General features: G+C 37.0%; 1 protein-coding gene across 1 annotated transcript in view; it reads left to right on the top strand.

Moving 5' to 3' along the window:
* Positions 1–10,237: 10,237 nt before the first annotated feature.
* Positions 10,238–26,659, top strand: part of LOC122346100 (collagen alpha-2(IX) chain-like) — a 32,903-nt gene continuing 16,481 nt past the window's right edge. Inside the window, exons 1-6 of the mRNA XM_043240773.1 lie at positions 10,238–10,469; positions 22,493–22,673; positions 23,413–23,571; positions 23,662–23,854; positions 24,349–24,483; positions 25,113–25,247. Of these exons, the coding sequence (XP_043096708.1) occupies positions 10,385–10,469; positions 22,493–22,673; positions 23,413–23,571; positions 23,662–23,854; positions 24,349–24,483; positions 25,113–25,247 (888 nt within the window). The 5' untranslated portion in view covers positions 10,238–10,384. The remainder of the gene's footprint in view (positions 10,470–22,492; positions 22,674–23,412; positions 23,572–23,661; positions 23,855–24,348; positions 24,484–25,112; positions 25,248–26,659) is intronic.

The following is a 26,659-nucleotide window of genomic DNA, read 5'->3' as shown; positions in this document are numbered from 1 at the left end:
GAGACTTCAGATGCAGCAACAGCAGCTGAGAGAGAACAGGCAGGACCTGGATCTCAGGTGATACATATGTGCACTTACATTACTAGTCAAATTTTGTGCTTTTTTAAAACAACATTAAAGTCATCAAACTTTAATATAACAAATAGATGTACTATGTATGTGTGTTATAATATGTAATAAAATAAAATTTACTTACACTAATTTCAAATGTAAGCCCTTTTAAGACATAAAATACAAAGTGCAATCTTCCAGCTGTAATTGGAGTGTGTGTTTCAATTCTGTCTATTTGAAGAATAAAGTCAGTGCTCTTCTAGAGCCTATTCTCCCATTAACCCACATGCAAGATCAGCCTGTGAACAGTGTAGATTCAGCCTCAGAGTTTCAACCTCAGACCAGACCCAGCTCCACCCGCTCAACATGTTTGACCTTTACAGTGAGCCCAAAATCCCTTCTGCATTTGTATTCAGCGTACACATGAATTAATCTCTTTGCCATAAGTGGGTGTATCTATTCTAATACGTTGTCAAATTTCATGACCAGTCTTGGACAACACAATAAAGAGATCTTCATCATCCTGGGCCTCAGAGAAGTCCAGGAGGTCCCATCATCTAAGCGAAGGCCAATGTCCAGAGTCCAATCAGAGGATGCCTCAAATGCAAACACTGCCCAGGTGCTGTAAATAAAAACACTGACTCTCTCTGACACATGCAGTGTCTTTCTTTAATGTGTGTTTAACCTCTTATTGTGCGTATTTTATAGGAGTCGGTAGAAATGAGAGAGATGGAAAACAGTGCCAACACAGTGACCTCTGGCGGCCTCGAAGGCCAAGGGCGTGCAGTATCCATGCCAAAACTCAACGCATGAGATGCAGGTATTACATTGAATCAGTGTTTTGCATTTTGCATTTGCAATTCTACAAACACATACACAAACATATATGTATATGTATATATTTGAGGCAGTCGATAAAATTTTAATTATGACATTAAAATACTATGATAGGAAATACCTGTTTGCAATATCAAACATCACAATGAGCTGTTTTACAGTGTGACACTGGTTATAAATGGCCACACACACACTAAAAACAGGGTGAATATGTTAAGAGAACATTGCAAATGTTTATGTGTTGTTGCATTGTTTTTCCATGCCAAGTCTAATGAAAATAGGACGTCTGTCCTGTTTCAGGGCACAGGGGAAGTAAAACATAATACAATTAGTCTTTGGTAGGTTGCCAGATCTGCACCCTGGATCAGTTTTCAGCTTGCGCGGGCTAAGAGGAAGTGAAATGAAGCTCACAATCTGAATAAGCAGACTCTCAAGAAAAAGGTTGAGAGTTCTTTATGGTTACTTTGAAATGGATTTAAGAATATTGAATGGCATTCTTCTGTTTTTATTTTAAATGTGATTTGCACAGAAGCGGCTAAAAGTCTAATGCTTTTCACTAATGGATTGTGTTGTTTTGGGATCTCAGCTTTTAGTTTGCTTAATGTTATAGTATGTGAGTACAAAGGAGACACTGGAAAAATAAATCTAAAATCATCTGACTATGAAATTCACGTTCCATTTGGACTCTGCAAAAGACAATCCATCCATTAAGACTCATTAGGACATTCCTCCTATCAAATCGCACCTATCCCACACCTCTCTAGTGCTAATGGGCTGTTCAAGGGCTGACTGAGTGCATCTACTTCACTCCCAAATTTGATTCCCATCCAAAACCAAATCTCTTTAAAGTGCTGGACTAACCGATAAGAGACGTTAGATGCTGAATGTAACGTTTCAGCACCTGCTAATATATCCAAATCCCCCTCTGATTTCTGCGGGGAAATCCCCTTCACCGTTGGCATCTGGCCATCTCAGTCCTTCTGCTCGACGGAAGAAAATAGAGCCAAATTACAGCCTCAAATGCAGATTTAGTTAAACCCGCAAGCAAAACTCTGCAAAGCTATTATATGGAGAAAAATTGCAAAGACATTATGATAAACAGGTGTGCCTTAAGGAATGACTTGGGTCTATCACGAACGGATGGAAAGAGGATGGATGATAAACTAGGATATAGATTCTCAGAGGAAGGTTTGAAGGGATAGTTGACCCAAAAATGAAAATTCTCTTGTCATTTCATTTCCAAATCTGTAAGATCTTTGTTCATCTTCAGAACACAATTACGTATTTTTCAATAACCGTTCATGAGCACAGCAATGTAACTATCTATTTCAAGGCCCAGAAAGGTAATGACATTGTTAAAATAGTCTATGTGATGGTTCAAACCTATATTTTTGAAGAATACTTTTTGTGCACAAAGAAATAAAACAAATATGACTTTTTTTTTTTTTTTAAAAAGACCATTTAAAAAATGTCCTTACTACCTTTCTGGGCCTTGACTGGGTAGTTGTGTTATGGTCCGTGCCAGGACAGAAAGATCTTGGTTTTTATCTCAATTTGTATTTCAAAGATGGATGAAGGTTTTACGGTCTTTATTCACTCCATAAGGTGACAAATAAAATAAAGAAATCATTCAAAAGTATAATATTTTTGAGCATTGAGAAATATAAGTTGGGTTTGTGTCTTTTTACAGAGTTACAGGTGAATTATGTCATTTCTACACCTTACAAAATACTGTCTATCATGCACAGTGACTTTTAATGAATTTCTTTAAAGTACATCATGAATATTTCTTTTTTCCCTCTCTCCATGTCTTCCCTTCCCTTTACTTTTATTTCGTTCTCTTACGCGCTTCATCAGAGGAGTCATTCTCGTCATTCTCCTGGGACTTTACTGGAAGTAAGAACAGCTTTTTGTATTCGGTTTACTAAGAATAAATTCTTGGCTTGATATACAGTAAGGATCCCCAATCAGTAGGGCATCAGCACATTTCTGAGGGCTCTCAAAAGGATTTTAATTGTTTTGAAAGAATACAAAACACACCTTGGAGTCAACAATGTAGAGAACCACTTAGCTAAACTTTGTTATTGGTTACAGTAAGTCCCAGGTCCTCTGTGTCAGAAAGAATCTGAGGCTTACAGCCTGTTGTACTGCAAAACATTAAATCAAAGGAAGTCTAGTACAGCCAGTGACCTTTGATCATTTCAGACAGATTCAGAGGCACACCATTTAAAATGCACCTGTGGATGGGAGCATAAATTGAGGGCCTAGGCCCAAAATGAGTGTTTCCTTAAACGGGATTAGCTCAGCTGCTACAGATGTTACATTGCCTCTGATACTTTAATATCATAATGATCCCTTAGATCGTTACTGTGGTCTGGAGTTCATCCCTGTATTGATGCATCTGAGATAAAATGGAGGTTTAGCATACAAGGCAATGTCATTACAGGCAGTTTCAGTGCAGCATTCCTTGTAATATCCCAAGATAACAATGTACAAAAGCATTCATCTGACTTTATGTAACCACCGCCTTGTTTTCTTTCTCAGACCATTCCCGATTCCCCCATGAGACGCTCCGCATCCACTTTTTGCACCACAGCGCCCTCAGGAGGTGAATCTGAATGACTACACTCTAGCGAAACCTGTTCAAGAACGACACCACCACCACCACCATCATCACCGATGCCACCATCGTAGGGACAGAGACAAGAAACAGAGATCCCTGGACAGGTCGCCCACTGGACAACACAAAGCTGCAGGTCTTTACTCGTTACACAAGATTCCTCATAAAAGCTAGCTGCATGAAGTGAAAAAGCACAATGTTTTATATGCGGATCTCTCTGGAGCTTTTTAGCTGCATTGGTTGAACTGATCCTAAACCCAGACGGGATTGGGTTGTGTTGAGGATCAGTGAAGTGCAGAAGCAGGGCCTGGTGTGAGAGCGTCCGGTCGCAGCTGGCCTCTATTAGCCAGATAAAAGGGACTGACAGACATGCAGACCCATGACCTGATAATTTATGGTTACCTCTCAGCAGGCCAATTGAGAACAGGAAGAAAAATTCAGGCGGTCAGGTTTTTGACTGGAGCCTGTTGAAGAATGTGAAAATCCAGAGGAGAGGAGACTGGGAGAGATGGATCTGCCACAGCAGGACTCAATAGCTCAAGAAATCCTGTTGTTTTGTTTGATTTTTTCTTCAGTTGTCTTTAAAAAAGAAAAAGAAAGGGAAAAAAGCAGGGAGGTGTCAAAAATCCTGACCTTTTTTTAAAATCAGCACAAATAATTATATTTTAGCTTAAAATAATGAATGTTAAAATGTAAGCGTTTAAGTTCGAAGAAAATATGACCAGATACTGCATTGTATTTGCTTTTCACACTGCAAGACATTTTCTTCTTTTTTATAGGTAAAATAACAATACAAATTATGAATAAACTTCAGGAAATTATGCAAAATATCATGATTTTAGAACACTTTTGACTTGATTTTCAAGCAAATATTATAATAATGCAAATTTAACAAACAAAAAAAAAAAAACAAAAATAGCCTATTAAGATCATTTTCTTAAGAATTTAAAAAACATCAAACACAATTTTGCCTTTTATGTTATCTTCGTCTAAAGATAACATAAAAGTACAGATTAAGAAAAGACTTATTGTTTTAATGACCTGTCTTTCATTTCTTTCATGTTTTTTGTTGGTTCTCAGGCACAGCAGCTGACCCTGTAGAGGAGAGGCCACATGACCGAGGTCGTTCCCATGAGAGGAAGCATCATTCGTCTTCGACTGAGAAGCAGCGGTATTACTCTTGTGATCGCTACGGCAGTCGGGAACACTGTCCCAGCAAGTCTGCCGTGGCAAGCTGTGCCACCTCGCCCAGCGAGGCCCAGGAGGCCAGTCTCAACAAGCAGGTGGGATGGGGTTGTCAAGACAGGACAGGGGCATGTGTTCAAATGAAAGGCTAGGTCAGAGGTTAGAAACTGGATAATGATCAGGGAATAAATATCTTTTGAGTTCCATATAATGAAAACGCGTTAGGGATTTGAGACCAGATAAAAATTAAATAGTTATGAAGGTGAAAATCTGTAGATTGTGCCAAGATGCATTAAACAGTAATGAAGATAATGTTCCGAGTTAAACACAGGTTACGCTTTATGGTCTGTGGCATCTGTGTCCCTCAATATAAATAAGCCATACACTTATAGTGGAAACCAGTGGGATTTTTAAAACGCACACAGTTTAACACATAATTAAGTCTTAAATATTGTACATTAACAATGAATTTTTTAACTTCTGTCATTACCATACACATGGTATCTTTCACGGTATGCATGAAAGGGCGCTAGAAAGAGAGAGCTTGCATAACCTTTTGCCAAGGACTGGAGCAAAGTTCTAGATAAATTAAAAAAAAACTACTGGATCATTTCTTCAACTCAATGGACTTTGTCTATTCTTAGATATCTAAGTCTGTCTAATTATGTTAATATTATAATATAATATATTTTACATATTATTAACATTTCTCATGAGTTTCCACTGTAATTGCATTAATTTTTAATTACAAACTGAGGGCATAATTTGAAACCTAGAAATAATTGTCCACTTTATTTATTAACACAGAAGTTAGCTATCGCCTTTGAATGTGTGAGGCTTCTGGTTCATTAACCACTGTAGGTTAATACCTAAAAGAAAAACAAAATGCAGTAAACTGTGAAACTACAAAATTTGTGCTATAAAGTAGCGTTTTACAATTGTAAATCGAAATAATTAGACAAGTGCCAATTTGCAAAATGTCAGGCTGCATACAGTATTAAATGATTTTGTCCAACTAAAATAGCCATATTCACTCTCATTTTAAAAACAATGTGAATAGTGAGGATTGAACTGAGAAAAGTGCTAATCTTTCGTTTAAAGGTAATCTTATGGTAGGTCAATTTATAATTTTTAGAAAGAAAGAAAAACAATATTGCAATATAATTTTCCTTGTCTCATGATGATAAATTTGTCTGAAATTAATATTTAGTATCATACCGTTTGCATTTTAGGGATTTCATCTGTATAAATTTAGTTTTTTTCAGTTTATGTTTAAGCAGAAAGTTTGTATAGTACAGACTCTCTGCACAGGCTGCCGTTGGATTTTAAAGCTCTCAGGGCACAAATGCACACATAAATGCTAAACATTTCTACCCCGAGCCATGAGGATTTTGAGATATTATTAGTTTTTTTCTTCTAAAATGTTTTACATTTTGAATGAATAAAACAAGTGTCTCTTCTCTACAGTTGTAGTGCAACCACTCATAGGCTTTCACTTCTCTTCCCACTCTTCTTCCACACCATTTCTCTGTGCATTTGTCTGTCTTTTCTTTCTTTGTCTTTCACTGTCATCTTCACTCTTTTGTCTTTTGTTTTTGTCCTATTCATGGTCCATCTTTTTCCGCTGTCTCGTCCAACACGTTACTTGTCCTTTCCTTCCTTCCTTTGGCTCCTGGTCCCTGTCTAACCTTTTGGGCATTTCCCCCTTCATCGTTTTATTGTTTTGATTTGCTTGTTTAATTTTCATCTAGGGCAGTGGGTGGGCTAAGGGAGCCCGGTGTTGTTGACCTCAGGGGCGAGCACTCCAAGCCGTGGGCGCAGACAGCTGCCCCAGACCCCCCTTACTCCTCGTCCCTCCGTGGCCTACAGGACTGCCAACTCTTCCCCTGTGCAATTTCTGGGCACACAGGCCGGCTTGCTTCCCCGAGTCCCGGCAGGCTGAGCCGCGGTCTGTCCGAGCACAACGCCCTCTTACACAGCGGCTCCATCTCCAGCTCGCCGGCCCCCGTCAGTCGCATTAACTCAGAACCCTTCTTGGGGCCCCGGACCACCCTGCCGGCCTCCAGCCCGAAACCTATGCTGTCTTCCAAGAGGATCCCATCCCTCAGACGGCCCGCTCTGCCCAGACTTTAGTGATGCCGATTGTGGCGATTCCCCACCTCCACAACAGCAGTTCCGTGGAGTTCCCAACGGATACCACTTCATCAAGGGCCCCGGGGCCAGCAGAGGACAGGCACGGCAGTACTACCCAGAGGCAGAGGTGGACGACTGGTGCTAGCATGGCTTTAATTTACACACACACACATATACAGATGATGTTTTGTTTTCCATTCATGATGAGTTTTATCATCTCTTTATTTTGCGAGTGGTGTTAAATGCAGTAATACATGTATTTGTTTTCCAATGTCCAAAGGACAAAACATTCATGTGTGCTTACAAAGCAGCAGATGTGGGATAAAAAGGTTGAAACCCCTAGCTTTGATGCATTTGAGTCAGGCTAAATGGTTTGGTGGGTGTGGTCTCTTTAAATAAAACACTTAAGCTTGAAAGTTTATATGAAAACACATGGGCTTTGTCTTAATCTTTTGCCTTTTTAAGGGCAAGAGATGCCAAGTTGTGCTCGTGTAACCTGGGAAAAGAGTGACCCACTGCTTGAAGTGTAGACCACAGCGGGCGTCTGGCCAGTTTCCCTCAAAGCCAGCCTCCGAGATGCACCTAAATGCAAATATTCCCATGAAAATGTTATCTTGGCATTATAGATGTACCTTTATGGACCAAAAGTTTACAGAAGTGGCTGGAAAGGCCAGAAATATCGTTTTATTTGGCAAAATGCACAATAGCGGTGCCCCCTGACTCCATCTAAGAGAACTCCACTTTATTTCACGCTGTTGCGAAAGCAGATTGTTCATTATGCTGCTGATGACCATTCCTCGCACATGTCGCTATGTGCGAAACCTTTGACAACCATAATGTACTTTGTTTTTTATCAAATTGTAGATATTTTATCTATTCATTATGTGCTTTTTTGTATTGTAAAGACGAACGGTTTTACGTAAATCGCTTACGGCTTCACCATACTGTCAGGTCTACCGATTCTTCTTGACTGCTCCAGATGTTATTTACAAAGTGCCTAACCTTTTGAATATATTGTAGTAGTGATGCAACCTCAGCCTTTTTTAGTGCATCCACACTTGAGAGAGTGAACTGAACAAGCTCTAAGGGTTAAATGGAACTACAAGGTGTTACGATCGCTGGCCTTAATTCAGAAGATACAGTACCACGTTAGGTTTTTGAATGGAAATGACAGTATGATTGTTTTTTTTTTTTTTATTCTTGTCTCCTTTTTTGTACAATTTTAGTACTGAATGGAATATTTAAAAATGAAAAAAATTCCACCAAAAAGCATATGTTAGTATGGAGTACCTATAAAAAATACTGCAGTAGTTGTGTATTTGTCCTGTCGGGGGACTTTATAACCACAGTTATAAAATTGCATGTTAAAAAAAAAAGTCTTCTATTCTTGATTGACCATGGTTAAGAAACCAATATTTACGGTGTATATTTCCTGTCCTGATGAAGATGCTCAGACCGCATTGCTATTTGCCTTCTCTGTTTGATCCTTTATGGTTAGATGCAAGGACTGAGAACTGAAGAACTGTCACAAAGGAGCTTGCTTTGCCCATCTAGCAGGTTTCCTGATGTGAGCGCGTGTTGTGTTGCGTTGAGTCGGGTCCTGCACCGGTACAGTAGGCCGATCTGTGTTAGGGTTAAACTTTCCCCTTCATGGCACTCCTCCAAGCACACATACACACTCACAGCTTTCATTCTGCCGCCGTTCCCCAGCTGCTGGCCGTATAGAAATATGGCCGGCTCCTTTTTATCACGCTGGTAACATGAGAGGAATATTTAGCCACCTGAATTCAGAGGGTGAGGCAGTCTGAAAGAACAGAAAAAAGCCTCTGTATTGGGATGCTGTACAGACGGGTATCATTTCACAAGTTCCGCATTGACGCATATGAATACATTAGACGCTTGTAGAATTGTTTGGCTAATCAGGTGATTCTTGGCCGCTGAAGTGTCAGGACTTTGCTGACAGTGAATGTTCTCTCATTTTTATTTTTTTAAAACATGTATTTTCTTTATGTAGGGCTATGCAACAAGATGACACTTTGAAAAATATACTTCATTCATTTTGTAGCTTTACCTGCTGGGAAATCCAGATTCAGGCTTTAGCATGATAGTGACCAAATCTTCTTTTTTCCTTTTTTTTTAAATAATAAAAAATGTATGAAAAAGTATATTTTAGAATGCATAAAGGCACAATTATTAAAAAGCAGAAATCAGCAAAAAAAAAGAAAAAAAAGAAAAATAATACAAAATAAATTATATATATATATATATATATATATATATATATATATATATATATATATATATATATATATATAAAAGAAAAATTGCAAGTTTCTGTATGTGCATGCATCAGAGATGTCCAGTTTGTCAGGGGAAAAAAAGAAAAATGTTGTTTCAAATCTATGGTCTGAACAACTGCTATTTTTCTACATGCTCTGTGAGACTGCGGTTAAAGGATGTGCTGACATTTTGCTGATATTGTTACGAGTTGTTGCATCGTTCATGTGTAACTATGGAACAAATCTTTGCACTCCCAGCACATCTATTGATGTCCTTCGGCATGTTGCCATAGTGGATCAAAACTATGGTTCTATCGATAAAACTATTTCCTCAGCTTCTCTATGATTTGGAAAAACATCATATTCATCTACCAAACCTTTCATCATTTATTGCCAAACTCTGAGATGCTCTATTCCCCTGTACATCAACCAAGCTTAAATGTGGCTGTTTCTGGAAAGTTTAATGTTTGCATGGTCTTAAAATGTATGCGCATGTTGAAATACCCATGGTTTATCTTCGTACTTTTTGATACAATGTATTCCTTTTTGGTTTGATTTTTTAAATGACCTTTGATATGAATTAGGGGATTTGTTGAAATAAAAAATGAATTGTTGAAATGTTTATAAATAAAGGAAACAGTATTGATATGTTGACAGCTCCATCCATGCATAAGAGCTGGCACATCCTTTATTTGATTTCTGCTATTGACTTGTTTGTTGCCTGATTTCTGTTCCATGGCCAGACTTTGAAATCTGCAGTTGTTTCTACTATAACATTTTTGTATGAAGCAAAGTCCTTGAATTAAAAAATTAACTCAAATAATGGAGATCTGTGGTTTGTTGAATTTTTAACCTGTCCTGATAACGTGCATGCAAATATTAGCTAAATCATATTATACTATATCATATTTACATGATAAAATATATCTGCAGTATTTCATTTCTGATTGATGATGTTACAGACTGATCAAAGCAGGACAGGAGTGGCAAGGTGAATCAGGGTTCCACCTGTCTGGAGGCTTACTCGTATCTGATTGGCTGGTTCGGGTGGTGTGGGCGGGCTTTAACGGGGATGATTGTGAAGCGTGCATTTGCGGAGCAAGAAGACTTCTAGAAGTAGACTGATAACAGATATCACGCTCAATGCTTATGTAAACTTTCCATGCCATAGACACATCAGCTTTTAGGCTATAATTTATATTCATGTTTTTATCCATCCAGCATTTTCATATTTTTACTACTATTTGAGTGTCAACTGGATGAACACTGCTTTTTAGAAATGTGGTTCATTTTATCAATGTGTGCACTGGTTAAAGCTTTCCATGCAGACTTCTCGGAAACAGGATCTGGTGTCCCGGACTCAGGTAAGAACAGAGCGGAAACACTTCACCTGCAGACGCGCGCGTGCAGTGTAAACAAAAACAATTAGCATTCGGTTTAATATTGTATTATTAGTTTACGTTGTTTAATTAAAAAATAAATACATAAAAATAAATTAAAAGAGCGTTTACCTCACTAAATTACACACTTAAAATTTGTCACATTACCAACCTAAAATGAACGCCCATGTCTTAAAGAGCCAGTCTTTCTTTAATTCGTAGTCATTCACTTTAGAAAATGGTGTTAATAATACAAACTGCAGATAGTAATACAATCCTTGCATGAATCATGGCCATGTCGTATCATTGCAGTGACTTTTTGACTGCGTTGTGTAGTATCCGTATTATCCCGAGGTGGCGGTGTAGTAACGCATATAAATGTTGATACAGTCTGTAATTGTACATTACCTTTTTCTTGTTTAAGTAGGCTATACGCTTAATCGCATGGTATTAAAGGCTAAAACTATTACAGACTGCTTCAAGCTAAACTCAAATAATCGCAGTTTGTACACTCCAATGGTAAAGCTCATGGTGCGGTTGCCTCTCAACAGCTGTTGAACATATTTCCTAGTGAAAAGCCATATAACCACATTCAAGTTCTTTACATTTTTCCAGAAATCTGTTCCACAGTGTCACACCACCATGTCATAATTTGTGAATCCATACGTCCATATGTGAAAGGAATCTGATTTGGTTTTTTTAATTGAGCTAATGTTACAATGGTTTCTCATGGGCCCTGTTATAGCCACCTGTCCCACTAAATGATGTTTAGCTATAAACAAATTTCGGGAGGAGCACGCACTGATAATTAACGCGGCTGGCTTCTCGTTTCCTAATCACGCAATTATCCAACCAGAGCAAGAGAAGCCTACTATAAATTCGCACAAGCTTCTTACCTCGATATCTCGTTTCCGAGCATCCCTCCACCACCCCAATCTCCATTCCTCCTAGTTCTACTATCCCCTCTCGGGGGGGGGGCACTCAGGGATCGGGTCGGACACCGAGTCCTGTCCGCTTTCACGGACAAGAGGAAAAACTCTGGACTCGGTAGTCCACCTAGTTCCGAGCCCTCTCCCTGACAGCTCGCCAAACACGCTTACTTTTTACCGTTACTATGATTAATTATACGTAAGTGCGAACTCGTGAAATGGGGTTTGCCGTCTCAGTGGTTGGAGAACATGTGGATAATCTGGGGATTATTAGAGCGAGTCTGCAGAAACCATTATGCAATCAGCGCAGTGACATGTTTTAAAACTTTTAATAAGACGTGCCATTCATGAGTCTGCATTCATTTATTCAGTGAATTTGTTTGTTTACAATTGCTAGGCTTTATAAAATGATTCAAAATTCATAAATTAGACTTATAAGAGATGTTTCTGTTTTATAAAGCCCCGAAATAGATTGAGGAGTTCTTGAGAATGGTCGGGTCTCTGTATTGTAGTTTTTGGAAAATGTTCTAGTTTTGATGGAAATTTGGGGCACATCTTGCTTTTATTTGATCACGTGTACCACTTTGATCACGTCTGACTTTCAGAATGCACAGATGTGGTTTTAAAATCTCTGTCTAATCATGGTACAGTATCAGTGCCTTGTCTAGGGTAGAGAGTAATGCATATTGTCATTTTATTGCATATTGTCAAGTTCTTGGCAAGGACCTTCAGCAGGAGGTCAATTACTGTTTGATCTCAAAGAAAGAATATTGAAAATGGGACAAAAGTACAATATGTTCAATTTGTACAATATGTCAAAGTTAAAGGAATGGTTCACTCAAAAATGAAAATTCTGTCATAATTTATTCACCCTTGAGTAGTTCCAAACCTGTATGAATTTCTTTGCTGAACACAACAGAGTATTTTTTTCTTCCTACTGTAGAAGTCAATGGTGACCGAAAACAGCCTGGTTCCAATCTTTTTTTTTTTTTAATATCTTCCTTTGTGTTTTGCAGAACAAAGAAATTTATACAGTTTTGTCACCATAGACTTTTACAGAAGGAAGAAAAAATACTGTGGAACTCAATGGTGACCCAAAACAACCTGGTTACAAACTTTCTTCAAAATATCTTCCTTTTGTGTTCAGCAGAATAAAGATATTCATACAGTTTTAGAAATACTCAAGGGTGAGTAAATGATGACCGAATTTTCATTTTTGGGTGAACTATTCCTTTAACTTAGCGAGTACTGAGGCTGCTGCCAATATATCCCCAACATGCTGTAGGTAATACTGCTGCTGCAAATACAACATACATGGCATAACCCCATGTAGCATACCTGAATCACCTCGAGCAGATCTATACAGGTGGAGCTGGGGAAGGTGAAGGGTTTCTGAAGCACGCTAGACCTGATCAGACTATGCCATCTACAGTTTCATGCCAGAACTCTGTATTAATGAATTGTTCTGTAAAGTAACTGTTTTATATTTCAGTATATTTAAAACTCTTGATTATTGTATTCCTGTAACGGCAAATATTATCTTTTCATGCCATTACTCCAATCCTCAGTGTTACACGATCTTTCAGGAATCAATATAATATGGTGCACAAGTAACTTGTAAATTCTTATTACGTTTTGCACCGCTTATTGTTTTGTAGAAATATTCTTTGCAGGGTTATTTGAATTGGAAGTTCAGAAGGACAGCATTTATTTGAAATATAAATCTTTTGTAACATTTTAATGTATTTACTGTAATTTTTTATTAGTTTAATGCATACTTGCTGAATGAAAGTTGGAATTTCTTTAACAAATATATTTTTACAAATGTGAATAGTTGACTAGTTAGATTAAACAAGTCGGATTGCTTTTCGCCTATCAATAGACAAAGACAAACTTTTTTTTTCTCACATATCTTTTACTGTACTGTAATATACTCTCCCAGTCAGTGTTATTCAGTCATGTACTTACTCTATCATTACCGTGAGAACATCAGCTGTATGCATGATGTCACAGTGTTAATAGACGGATTGGCTGTCAAATGCGAGGTTACGGTCTGTTTGCTGTGAACACAATCCCTTCTTTCTTCTCATTTTGACTGTAAATCAAAGTTCTGTTGCGTCTGTCTCTGTTCTGTAGTAGCAGACATAATTAATGCTGTCCTTGATTGATTACCATGACTCTGGTGAGCAGCCAGGGTGAAACAAGCCCCTTAAACCTTACTGATTATTTGTCTGGAGGCCATTGTATTACTGTACTGTAAGGCAAATGGCTGTCTGGGCTTGAGACATGGAGACTAGACCTAATCTGGGCAGTGTTACTCTTATCACAGCACATCGGTATAGAAGTAGAGACCTCAATCTGTGCTTTCATAAAATGTGCACCTGATTTCAGTTAGCTAGTTAGTTTTTTTTAAACCATACGCGAGAGATTGATGAATTTTATTATTGTAAATGCTAAGAAAAGCTTTCGTTGTATGGAATTAAAAGTTTAGATTTGTATAGATTTCTAGCTCTTCAATCTGTTTTCTATAATGTCAAAGGAAAAATTATTTGTTCTAAAAAAATAAAAAATAAAAATATTATAAAATAATATAATATGTCATCATTTACTCACCGTCATTCCATTCCAAACCTCTATGACTTTCTTCTGTAGAGCAAAAACAAGAAAATGAAGATCTCATTTTTAATACCCTGGTAGCATAACAGCACTAAAAATTGAACCATGCTTATATGAAATGTCTTTAGTCAAAACAAGTCATTAATTAATGTGCCCTCACCTGTACACACAGTGGGATATACCATTATTTCACAATAATCATTCTGTAGTTAAATCACATCAAGGTTCAGGTTGTTTTTTTTTATTTTCTCCAGAGGCATTAAAAAATCTTAAATAAAGAGAATACATTCTCTCTGGTAGAAGCACAGAATTGCAAGTCATTGAGTGTGTGGGAATAAGCAGTAACCTCTGCATTTTCCTTTCCCATGAAGAAAATTATTTCTCTAGTTGTCCAGATATGGGTAATGTAGTGCTTGTCTGGTAATTTAGAAATGTTCTGCATTTTTTTTATTTGATTGTGATGTGTTCTCATAGAGAAGCGTGTACCATTGTTTAACAATGTCAGAGCCTATACTTTTTTTTATGAATTCTGTGAATTCGGACAGACGTTTTTTTACATAGCCTGTTGTTTTTAGCAAACTATATTTTGGATGCAGCCAAAGAGTTTGAGGCAGTCTAGGAGAATTTTAATTGAACCTTTAATTGAATGGACTCAAGCAGAAGTAAGGACTTTATGGTGATGTACATCTGAGTGTAGTGTATAATGTAGAGTGAGAACATGAGTTCACAGGTATGGGAGCAGACTAAAGCAGACTAAGTCCTAGAAGCAGACTAAGTCCTAGAAGCAGACTAAGTCCTAGAAGCAGACTAAGTCCTAGAAGCAGACTAAGTCCTTAGAAGTCCTGTATACATCACCAGAGATGTTTTGCTTCCAGTTGTTATCTACATTTTATTTCATCTTTTCTCTTGACGCCATCTTTAATCGGTAGCATTAGGGTTATTTTGATGGCTCTCAGGTCAGTTTTGTGCTGATATCTCATTTCATTAAGGTTGTTTAGTAAATTACAGTTAGTGCTGCGATGTGGTGCCAATGTCCCTTTTAAAATAAACAGCAAACTGGTGTAGGTCTTGCTTATTTTTTTCCGTCCACTTACCATGGATCGGAATCCTGTGGGCGCCCCTGGACGTTTCTGACGCCAGTCATTGGGCTCTCAAAACACTGATTTGATTAGTGAGAAATTCACTCTTGAAGCAACATTTGGCAGAATTTCAGTGTGCGGTTGATTTGTGGCTGGTGGACAGGAACAGGCCTGTTAACTCTGTAAGGAAAGTCAGAGTGGATAATGACGCTCTTTGGGTTTTCTTGGCACTGTCTTTCCTTTAGGGAAACCTTGAAGCCTTGTCTCCCATGCTGCATTGAGATCGCTCTATTACATTAATCCATTTAAACAGCTGTGCCTATCAGACGTGTCAAGTGAAGTCAAGTCTTTTCATGTGATGTAACATACATTTTTAGTCCTTGTACATCATAGTTTGAGATCATTCTGTATCCTTTGAAACTTTGTCATCACTTTAGTTGGATTGGTTCTCTGGATAATCCATTTCTCTGAGCTGATCCATTACCTGCTACACATCAACTAAAGACTCCAGGACCTGGCATCTTGTCATGGAACATTTTGAGATGTCAGTGCCATAGTTGACAGACAAACACTCACTCTCAACTAAAAGGAATGACATTTCAGCTTTTCCTAACAATTCCAGTTGCTTTCAGTCATGGCTTGTCGGAGAGTTATTTACTTTTGTAATAAAAATAGCAAAAATGAGAGATGCATGTCTAGAAAGGCTTAGGGCAGCATTTATTTATTTATTTATTTATCTGCCTGTCATAAAATGTTCTACCATGTGACAAATATTGGAGACATTACATTTTGCTGCAAACGGTTGAGTTTTTGCAGCACTTTAAAGTACTGTGAAACTGTTACATACTCGTGCATCAACCTAATAAATGCAATCCTGAGAAAATTAATTAAAAGCTTGGCCTAAACCCTTTGAAAGGCATTTAAATAATAGTAAATAATAATAATAATAATAATAATAGTAATAATTCATAATTAAATTAATTATTTAATATTTACTCTATTATTATTGTGATTGAAAAATAATGATTGAAAATTGTTTCGCCTATTCAACTTAATCCAACAAAACAAGTGTAATACATGAACTACATGGAGAGCAGCAGAGAGGGGGAAAAGCAAGAGGCCATGTTTAAAAGACAGTGGCAATGACATGCATTATCTTAAAATAACACAAAGGGGCATTAATATTATCAAGATACTGGTATGATGATATGATGAAAAGCTTCAGTTGGGAAATGAATGATGCTAAACAGCTGCTTTTCTCATGCATCTCTTTTAATTTTGCCAAAGTGAACATAAAGGTTTAAAAAATTATATGTTTTTATATGTTGTATGCATCTTTAAACTATTTTTCTGTAAATGATTGCACATTACATTTGCTGTGTATGTTTTTGTGTTAAATTTCTGTTTTCGTAAATTAGATCAGACAATACTGTACTGTATAATGCACTGTACTATGAGCTTTTTTTTTTTTTATATAAAGCCTTTCAGTTCTCTGCTTTTATCCTTCGCACTTTTATTCATTGTCAGGGTCGATGCATTGTTGAATTGGATCCAAAAAGATACCAATCCAAAAGGGGTTTGGGGCTGATGTTGGGCAAGTGGCCAGCAGTCTCTTTGATAAGCGCCTGTCAGCCTGTGCTGTATACATCCTGTGTGTTCATCACCCTGTATTCATTAGGAGCTGGAATGTGTACCTTACTACTGCACCACAGCCTACAGAGAGCTGGAACCCTGTCCTTCATCACAGAATGTGCCCAGACTCACCTACAGCCAGAGCTGTCACCACTGCAGCGCTGCAGACCTCTGAGGTTACTGGTCAAGGGGAACCTAATATGAGAGGACACATTTCCTTTTTTATTTTGTTATCATCCAGGAGCAGTTGCTGATTTGAAAGTCCTGACTTTTTGTTATAGAAGTCAGTGGGTTTGTCTGTGCTGAGAAATGAAGCAGATAAAAAGGAGTCTGACTGTTTACAGGAATAATTCAAACAAATAAAAGTTCTGTCATCATTGGATTTGGACGATTCTAAAAAGTCTGGTGACGGAGGCCCCCCACCCCCTTAAGGTGCCCCTGTGTATAAGCCCCCCTAAAATAATGCCAGGGGAATGTATATAGCTGCCTGGGAATATCTTGCCCTGAGCTATTATTTGTGTTTCTGTGAAATGAGAGAAAATACATATGGGTTTTTAAATGTAATAAGGCAGTGCAGAAGAAGAAATTTCATTTTTCATTTGAAATTTCCTTGACCGTGGAATGTGTGAGTCGAGAAATCTGGAGAAATGCTTTTTTTTTACAGTTTGACAAGATAAATACTGCATAAGAGCGATAATGAAATCTGTGAATTTACTGCCTGATGTGAGGATTCTCACTTCAGCTTCCTGCAGTATAACATCTTGAATTCTTTTGCGTTCTGTGTGTCCTGACATGAATCCCAGAGGATTTTGTGAAAGAAGCTTGAGCGATTTTAGTCATGCTAGATTTTCCTACCATTGCTATAGCCGCCTTAGCTTGTATTCAGCACTTGAGCCATAAAATATATATTATTGTTCTGCTCGATTGGCTTTAGACATGTCTTTGATTCGTAAAATATGCAGCGTCTCACCGTTTTATATTAAGCCAGTATTTTTTCATGTTTGACCATCATTTTCTCAGCAGAACATGGAAACATGAACTCGTGAATTGTGAGACATGCATTAAAGTAGGTAGATACGATCGTGTTTGACAGCTCGATTAATTAATAGTTCATGAAAAAAAATATTGTTTGGAAGAACTGAAAGGTGAACTGCTAAAATTGCTGTCATTATTCACAGAGACAAACTGTCTGTCTGTGTAATGCCACCTGTGAAAATACTCATTGGATCCTTAGAGCTCACACATAATTGTTTTTGGAAATTGGTCATATTTCTCTTGATTATGACTAAAAATGTCATTGCAAATCTGACACTGACATTCGCATCTGACATTCAACTGACATTGACAATCTGACAAGTTACTATTTAGCAAAACTAAGATCTGAATGTAGTATTTAATACCTACACAAATTGTGACCGTTTCACTGTTTTCCAAACATTTTAAATTTTAATGTTTAAAGTGTCATTACTTTTACATGAAGCTATTTAAACATGAGGTTGAACTGACGTTTGTTAAGTGATTATGCTAGTACCAATGGTCAAAAAATTTAAGAAAAAAAAAAATAGAAAAACTGAGTGATGCTGTTAGTAATTAGAAAACCGAGGCAAAAACATTGCTCTGATTTAGATGCCCCAGAGGACTATAAATGTTATCAGCACATAGACCAGAATGGAAAAAAAGAAAGATTGAATGTCTTTCAAAACATCCTGAAACTCTGTGAATGTTGATCATGGAGCCGTTCCTAATTCCTTAATGTGTTTCCTACTTGGCTTAACAGGACAGAGCTCAGGTGTGTTTAGGGAACAATGTTTCACCGCCTTTTAATGAGTCTGCCACACGCCACATAACCAGACCCCATTAAATATTGTGGGGGACAGTTGGGGGTGTTTTTGAAAGTTCCTGCTGTTGATTTGCTTATTTTCTTTCACTCAGATATACAAATGACAAACAGCATTTCTGATTGACAAGAACATTTATTTAATATCTCTGCTAAAATTATTTTCTTTACACTTGTCCAGTTTTGTTAATTTGGCTGGGTAAACAGTATAGTTTTGTTGATAAAAATAGTTGATATGTAACATTATATGGAACATTGATACGGAATTAAAGAAGTACGGTTGCTAACCTTTTTTTTCAATTAAGGCAGTCTTGTGGATTTTTATTACCCAAGGTCACCCTGTCATATTTAAATATTATTCCACCCCAAAGAGGGAAATGAAAAGAGCTTTAAGAGGTTAGAATTTAGGATAGAATGCTTCTCTGTAAAAGACATTTTTTTTACCTACCACTGTGAGTTAAGGTGCAGTGTTCTGCAGATTTTCATGTAATTTCAGTATGAATCCAAGCCATCTGTAATTTTGCATGATGGCAAAAGATTTCCCTACCCAGATTTCACAAAGGCTTCAAGCTGTACACTCACAGGCCTTTTTTAAAGAAATGCCCACTAGAGAAATCTTTTACTTTTTATTCTTTTCCTTCCGTTTGGGTGTCAGGTGGTCCCATCTCGTAATGAAAGAGATAAGTACCATCAGTCCTTCTCTGATTACACTTCACAGCACAATTGGAAGAAAGGAAACAGCTTAGGAAATGGAGTCTCATCCTCTTTATTCCATAATTGCTACATAAGACTTTTGTTAAACGAACCGTCCATGTAAATGAAACACAAACCGGCACAAGGGGGGCTAATTGGGCATTAAATGGGAAATAAATGTAGCCAAACATCAGACCTGAATCTGGCTGCATGCTAGATGAATGGAAATTACATACTGGCATTCAACATCCAGTCCCTGTAGAAACTACAGGCAGGTAAATGGAGAAGGAACAAAAAGAATAATAAAAAATAGTGCGGATTTACTTATATATTAAACTTTAATGCAAATACACTTTAAAAAATGGCTGTGATTTTTTTTTTTTTTTTTTTCTGTAAAAATGGTAAATGACATTCCAAGAATTCCCTGCATTGCATTTCAAATTTTGCCTTTTGGTTTTTTTTTTTTTTTTTATCGTAAATTTTTCTGATTTTTTTTTACAGTGTACAGATAATTTCAGCAGGCCATGTGACAATAACATTTTGCTGCCTTATACAGTTCATGTTTTTGTTGTCATACAATGTGAAATATGAGAGTGATTCAGACTGCATGTTATTTTTTAGTGTTTGTGTGTCAATTCTAGAGGCTTTTATACTTTATATCAGTAAAGAATTTTCACTTTTGGGGTGTCTTGAAAACATTTTTGCATCTTGGATAATACTCATATAATTAGTGAAATCTGTTGCATTTAATCATTTTATGGGATTTTAACTAGCAGAGCCTGTGTAATAAATGTGAGCTAAATGCTGTAATACAGTGACTGTACAAATGGCAATAAATACTTTAAAGCTATATTTATATCTTTACAAAAATACCTTGATAAGGCATGTCCCAATCCCACGAATGTCACGTTTCTTCCTTTGTGTTATTATGATACTGTACATGGATATTAATGACCTTGTCTGATGAATGCTTGTTCAGCTGTGCTCTAGGAGGAGGCACGAGTACCCACTGACCCTTCCCAGTCTTGATCATAGACCATTTTGTGGCTTTTTTAAACATTCTCAAAGTTGGGACATGGTTTGTGTCGAGTTAGTTATAGATCAGCATGTGGGCAATGAATACTTTCAAGACACAATTACTTCAAGCCAAGGTGGGAAAGGGAATGTCAGTTTTGCACATGGTCTCAAGATGTTAAATCATTCCTCCCCTTTAACCTGTTGAAGTCACTCCATTTTCTTTGACAGTGATGCACTCTTCAGATCTGGCTCTGCTCTAACCCCGTAGACATCATATTGAGCTGTTTAAAGTCTTGTGTTACAGCCATGTGGTCTGCATGTTATAGGGCGTTGCACATACCTCTTTAAAGCCCTGTGTAATACTTTGTAATACATGCTGTTTGTTTTCATTTTAATTAACTTGTAAACTACAATTTTCTTCATATCAGTACTATCGATTCATATTTTATAGCCAAACAGCTGTCCTAACAGCGTGCACACACACACACACACACACACACACACACAGTTACCCTGATTCAGAATCAGATATTAATACCTTAAAAATTTACCATTTTACATTTTGATTACCATTTAGGTTATATGTTATATTGTGGTATTTTTGATATTATTATAAAAAATCTCCCATTTATGTTTCTATAATAATAATCTAATGTTTGAAAAAAATGTATTTCATAACAATTTCTGACCTCATTTATGTCTTTATTCAGCTTTTGTTCGGCATTAAACATTATGTGTCCTTGTGATTTATACAGTATTGGGAAATTAGTGGCATATGAAAATAATTCAAAATCTAAATCAAAAAGACTTTTTATCGGAGCTAACTCACTTTTCAGAGTCATTTAGTTTCATTTACCCAGGCTATTTTATTAAATGTGCAATATGAAGTCAGTTTACTCCGGTGTAGCTCATTACATTTACTGTATTCCACTAACATTTGGTACAGTGTACAAATATTTTTTCTATTATTTGTCTATTCTTTGGTCGTTTTAATGTAACAGATTTGTGAAATTTGTTGCTTGATTTTTGTGTCAAAAATGTGTTGTGCTGTCTTTCTGTGAAATACATGTCAGTGTATGTTCTGTTTATTATCTTTTAAGACATGTACTCTAGCTTAATGTGGTATGTAGAAAATGGTGGCATGTGCACCTTTCATCAGGTTATCAGCGAGAGCTCATGGGTGACCGGAGTCTGCTACTCGTGGTCATGCTGCTTACAGGACTGTGAGTGACGACTGATGCGTGAATGCAGTGAGCGTAAAAAGCCCTTTTCACCACAATGAATGAAACAAGAGATCAGCCACAAGAGGAATTACTCTTAACTCAAATCTCTAATCCGGTTGTAAGCTCCATGTATCATGTCTTGAAGTCAGTTTTGTGAAGAACCAATCATACAGTTCTTTGCTTTTCCATATATGGCCATTTGGGATTTGGGTTTATGCAGAGGTTATATATACAGAGTGATTCTTTTTTTACATCCCTGTAAATGAGCCGTGCCTGTTTCTTTTTTTATTCTTCTTTTATTTCCTTCTCATTGAATAGCAGGAACAACTGTGAGGCTGAAGTCCAATGAAAATGGAAAGATTGCATCATATAATTGCCATCTTTCTTTAATCGTTGATGTGGGTTTTATTTATCTGTACATTTAAGACTTTTTGGGGGTAGGGTGGGGGTTGAAAGGATGGCCTTTGATTATTAATTTAATTGAAAGGGAAGGGGAAAATGAAGACGGGGACTTTTGTAGGGTTTACTTGGCCATGCTGTGCAAGGCAAAGGAAGGAAAGTTAATCAGTGGCTTGCTCTCTCCACCCTTAATGTCCTATGGAGATCAGGTGGGAAAAATGCAGTCTTCCATGGGAATGCTTCACCCCAGAATCATCCATCAGTAATAGCCCTGACTATTTGTGCACAATAGGGTAGGGTCATCTGTGCATAGTACTTGGAAGCTACTTTACATTAGCCCTGGAGATTTGGACAGTTTGAGACTTGCCCATTTTCACACAGTAGGCTGAAACAGAATGAAGTCAAAATGTATAAATAGAACATCTCAGTGTCCCGCTATTCGTCCGTAATATACTATTATAATATAATATTTTTACACTAATAAATGCTGTATCCTGCAAGGAATTAAATGAAGTGTCGCTTGATTTAAGTGGCAGGTCACTTGCTGAACTGATTAAATTTGTTTTTTTTCCATGTTTTATAGAGGGGTTCAACACATATCTGAATATCTTTACACAAAGAGTGGATTTACTTGAGCAGCTCTCAGGCTTAGTACCAACCAGCAGTAACGTGACCCTTTATGAGGAGGTCAAGGGCTGTCCAGTGCTGGACATTGGCCTGTATTCCACACTCACTATGCCCTCCCAGGAAGCATTTGGATCAAGGTTTGACATTTAATTTATTTCTTTATTTGTTTTTGTTTTCTTTATTTGACAGTTTTTTTTCCCCTTCTTTTTCATTATAAATTTATTAAAATTACCATATTTTTTTACACTGTTGCAAAAATGTTTGGGGTTTGGGGTTAAATTATATATATATATATATATATATATATATATATATATATATATATATATATATATATATATATATATATATATATATATATATATATATGTAGATAGATAGATAGATAGATAGATAGATAGATACTAAATACTTTCATTCAACAAATTGATCTTTTAAACTTTAATTAAATTGATCAAACATTGTTACAAAAGATGTCTTCCTAATAAGTGCTGTTCATTTTTTTTTAAAAATGTATTAATTCCTTCAAAAAATGTTTATTGTCAACTTTGATAATAAGAAATGTTTATTGAGCACCATTAAATTGATTTCTGAAAAATCATGATTCTTAAGACTAGATTAATGGATCCTGAAAATTCTTCTTTCTCATCACAGAAAAATATTACATTTTAAAAAATATGTAATTAAAATGTATTAAAATTTACATTTATTTTAATTTTGTAATAATTTTTCACAATCTGTCTATTTTTAATCAAATTTATTCAGCCTTGGGGGGCATTAGACGGTAGTTTTAAATGGTAGAGTTTGTATTTATGTTCTCTCGTTTCTAATGAAATTGTTTCTTTGATACTTAGCACATTGTCTGTGTGTTCACAGCTTTGCAGATGAATTCAGTCTGCTGATTCAGCTGCAGAGCTCACAAGAAGAGGACCGGAGTGTGTTGACTTTGCTGAACTTCTATAATCACATTTTACTCCAGATCCGTATAGGCCCACACAGCATCACCTTTATCACCACACAGCAGCGCGACTATGAGTACAAACAACATTTACTACATGCCACTAAGCACTAAACTATACAAATAACGTTGTTCGTATAGTAGTGTATTTAAAACTCTGGTTTCAGGTTTTCAGTGTCAGGGCTGTCTGACTCGCAGTGGCACTGGATCTCAGTTGGGGTTGCATTTGAATGGCTGGCTGTGTATGTGGACTGTGTGCTGGTGGAGAAAGTGAGCTGGATGTACCCGTACATGGGCATCACTACAGATGGCCTGCTTATGGTGGGGGGAATCCTGGAGGGCTTTGAAACACCCTTTAAGGTATTCTTCATTTGTTATATGGTATGGAAAGACACATAACTGTAGTCATGGTCAAGAATCCATCAAACTCGGTCAACCAGCCTTTCCTAAAGTCATTAATTAAACACTTTGAATATGTCTTACTACAACACAGTGGTGCATAAGAATGTTTCTTAAAGAAACTAGAGTTTTCCTGCTAAAGCAGCACTGGCTTTGCGTCATGGGAAATGCATGTATTGCTGCCACACCAATTTGCTTTTCAGCCGTGAAAACCATCAACTCAGTGACTTACACTTAAAAATGAATGGTCACAAAACAGCACGCCAGGAGTTTGAATGACGCTCAATGCCTACAATGGGTTTTTATCGTGGCGACTGTGGTATCATGTTCACCATTTACACCATTCAAATCGATGAGGCATATGAGCGAACATTTGACCAATGCTCTTGTGAAATTATTATGTGGCTGATGTCATAGCTCAGATTTGTCTTTGACGTCTATGTCTGTTTTCATAGGGAGAGCTGAGACAGATGACCTTCATAATGGGAGATGCAAATGCTGCCAAGGATCACTGTGCTCTTCATCAGCATATGTGTGAACCTGTGAAAGAACGTGGCTTTCTCAAGACAGAAGATAGCGCTGAGGCTGAGGTAGAATTGAAAGCAGTTCTTTTTCTAGATCTTTTTAGGGACACTAAGGGTCCTAATCTGGTCAAATTACCAAAAATGTCCATTGGTAATAAGTTTTACATTTATTTCTTCAACGAAGAGCCAAAACATGTGCATTTTGAGGAAAGTAATGATTTTAAAACATAACTAAAAGACTAAAACACCAAACAAAAACAAGTTATTAACAATGCACTTTTTCTTTTAAATGATTATATTTTTAAATGATTAATCAATTGTATTAGAGCTATATAAAATATTTGAATGTTTGTTTTGGTGTAGTTGTGCAAAAAAAAAAAAATCTTAAATGAGGTGACATTTAAATTTGAATAAAATTGATTAAAATTAATGAAAATTCTTAAATGGGCAAAACTCCTATCCAGATATAATTTTGCCTGAAAAGTGTGTAAAATGTGACTCTGAGCTATTATTGCTCTAGACACAACAATATTGGCTAAACCTGTGACGTAAGTGTTTAGGATATTATTTTTTTGCGATTGATTTTTGTGATGTAATTTGCACAGAAAATACACACTTACCATTTCATTAAAATCTTTCAGCACTAAAGGTAATGCGTTTTATTTCTATCTTGTTTGCCTCTATTCACCCTACAGAGCCCTTTGTCGTCCTCAGCTAGCTCAACATCACACAGACATTTCCCATCAAATCCCTCTACTGGCAAAGATGAGACTGCCAATATGCATTCAGATCCAGGGCTCCGGCCTGAACCCCGAATAACACATGGTTTGGTAAGAGACACCAAGAAACATCCCAGTGTTAATTACAGACCCAAAAAGACAGTTTACAAGTATATGAATTACAGCATAAAAGCTAAGATACAGCCAGGGTGAGTAATTATGCAGCTATGAATGGACAAAGCCTGAATACAATGATGAAGCTCAGCTGGAGAAGAGAGCTGGGTGTCTTCGGAGGTCAGGAAATTTAATAAATGGCAAAGTAGGGATCACTCAGACTTCTCATTTGTCCTCATAAAGCTGTTGCTGTATTTTCCTACATGGGGAGGGCGATGATAAATTATCATCATGGGAACTGTCTCGTTTCAGCACGGTGCTGTAACAGAGAGGAGCTGTGCTGAGACGGTTTGATAAACACCCCGTCTGGGAGAGTAAGTCCGGGCAGCCTGAGAGTTTGCTGGTATACTCCAGGAACAGCTCCAAAGCTTGCAAATCGTCTGGAAAGTCATTAGACACCTATATTGCTTTGCACTTTAAGTGAGCTCTGTGCACTGCAGGGTATAATTTTAGAAGTTTCCTGAAGTGGGCAGATTTTTTACATGTATTATGAATTGATTGTTAATGGATTGTGCTTATGATTGCACACACAGTGTTTTACTAGACGCTGTCTGCATAGTTGTGTGTAGGTGTAGATTCATCCACAGTAATCTGGTTGGGTGTTTCATGGAAAGCATGGATGTACAATGTAGCATACAATTCTCCATGGCAAATCATACAATGCAGCATTTTTGATTTGTTGGTGTTTATTGTAGTTAATAGATAACAAGGGTTGGGTTCCTAATGGAAATATTCGAAGGGTTTGACTCATTAAAATCTAAGGCATAAAAAGACGAAATATTACATTTGTTAGTTTTTATTAAAATAGATGTTAACTGAAAAAAATACACTTTGTGTAGAACATTTGTGAAAAGTCCTTTAGAACAATTAAGAGATTAAATTAATAAATTAATATTCAGCGTTCACTCTTATCAGAACACATTTTAAAGTGATGTGTAGTTAATTTATTTTCTTTCTATCAGTTTAAATTTTATTACATTTACATATCATCACATATCATGATTACAGTCTCCAAAAAGCACACAAAGCCAAGCTCATTTGGCCCAACAGTTTTATTTTATGGTTTTACACACTTTAATGACACAAAGACAGTTGTATTATTTAGCAGAGAACAGCTTTAAGGTTAAAGATCAAGCCAAGTCTGTGTTACACATGTTCCCCCAGGAGGTGGCATTTTACATGGGGGAATTCCAGAACTATTCCCATCTATCAAAGATGGCGCAGAGCTCACCCCTGCATCTGGATATGGTTTCGTTTAAGGCATAATTGAGGCTGACCTTACATAATGTTGTCTGTTATCAGCTAACCAGGGTTTGACAAACTACTGGAGGACGGTGCTGCCAGACTTA

The sequence above is a fragment of the Puntigrus tetrazona genome, chromosome 5, assembly GCF_018831695.1.
Source record: "Puntigrus tetrazona isolate hp1 chromosome 5, ASM1883169v1, whole genome shotgun sequence".
In the NCBI taxonomy this organism is placed as follows: Eukaryota; Metazoa; Chordata; class Actinopteri; order Cypriniformes; family Cyprinidae; genus Puntigrus; species Puntigrus tetrazona.
The sequence above is the reverse complement of the archived record's forward strand: the minus strand, read 5'-3'. Positions and strand labels throughout refer to the sequence as shown.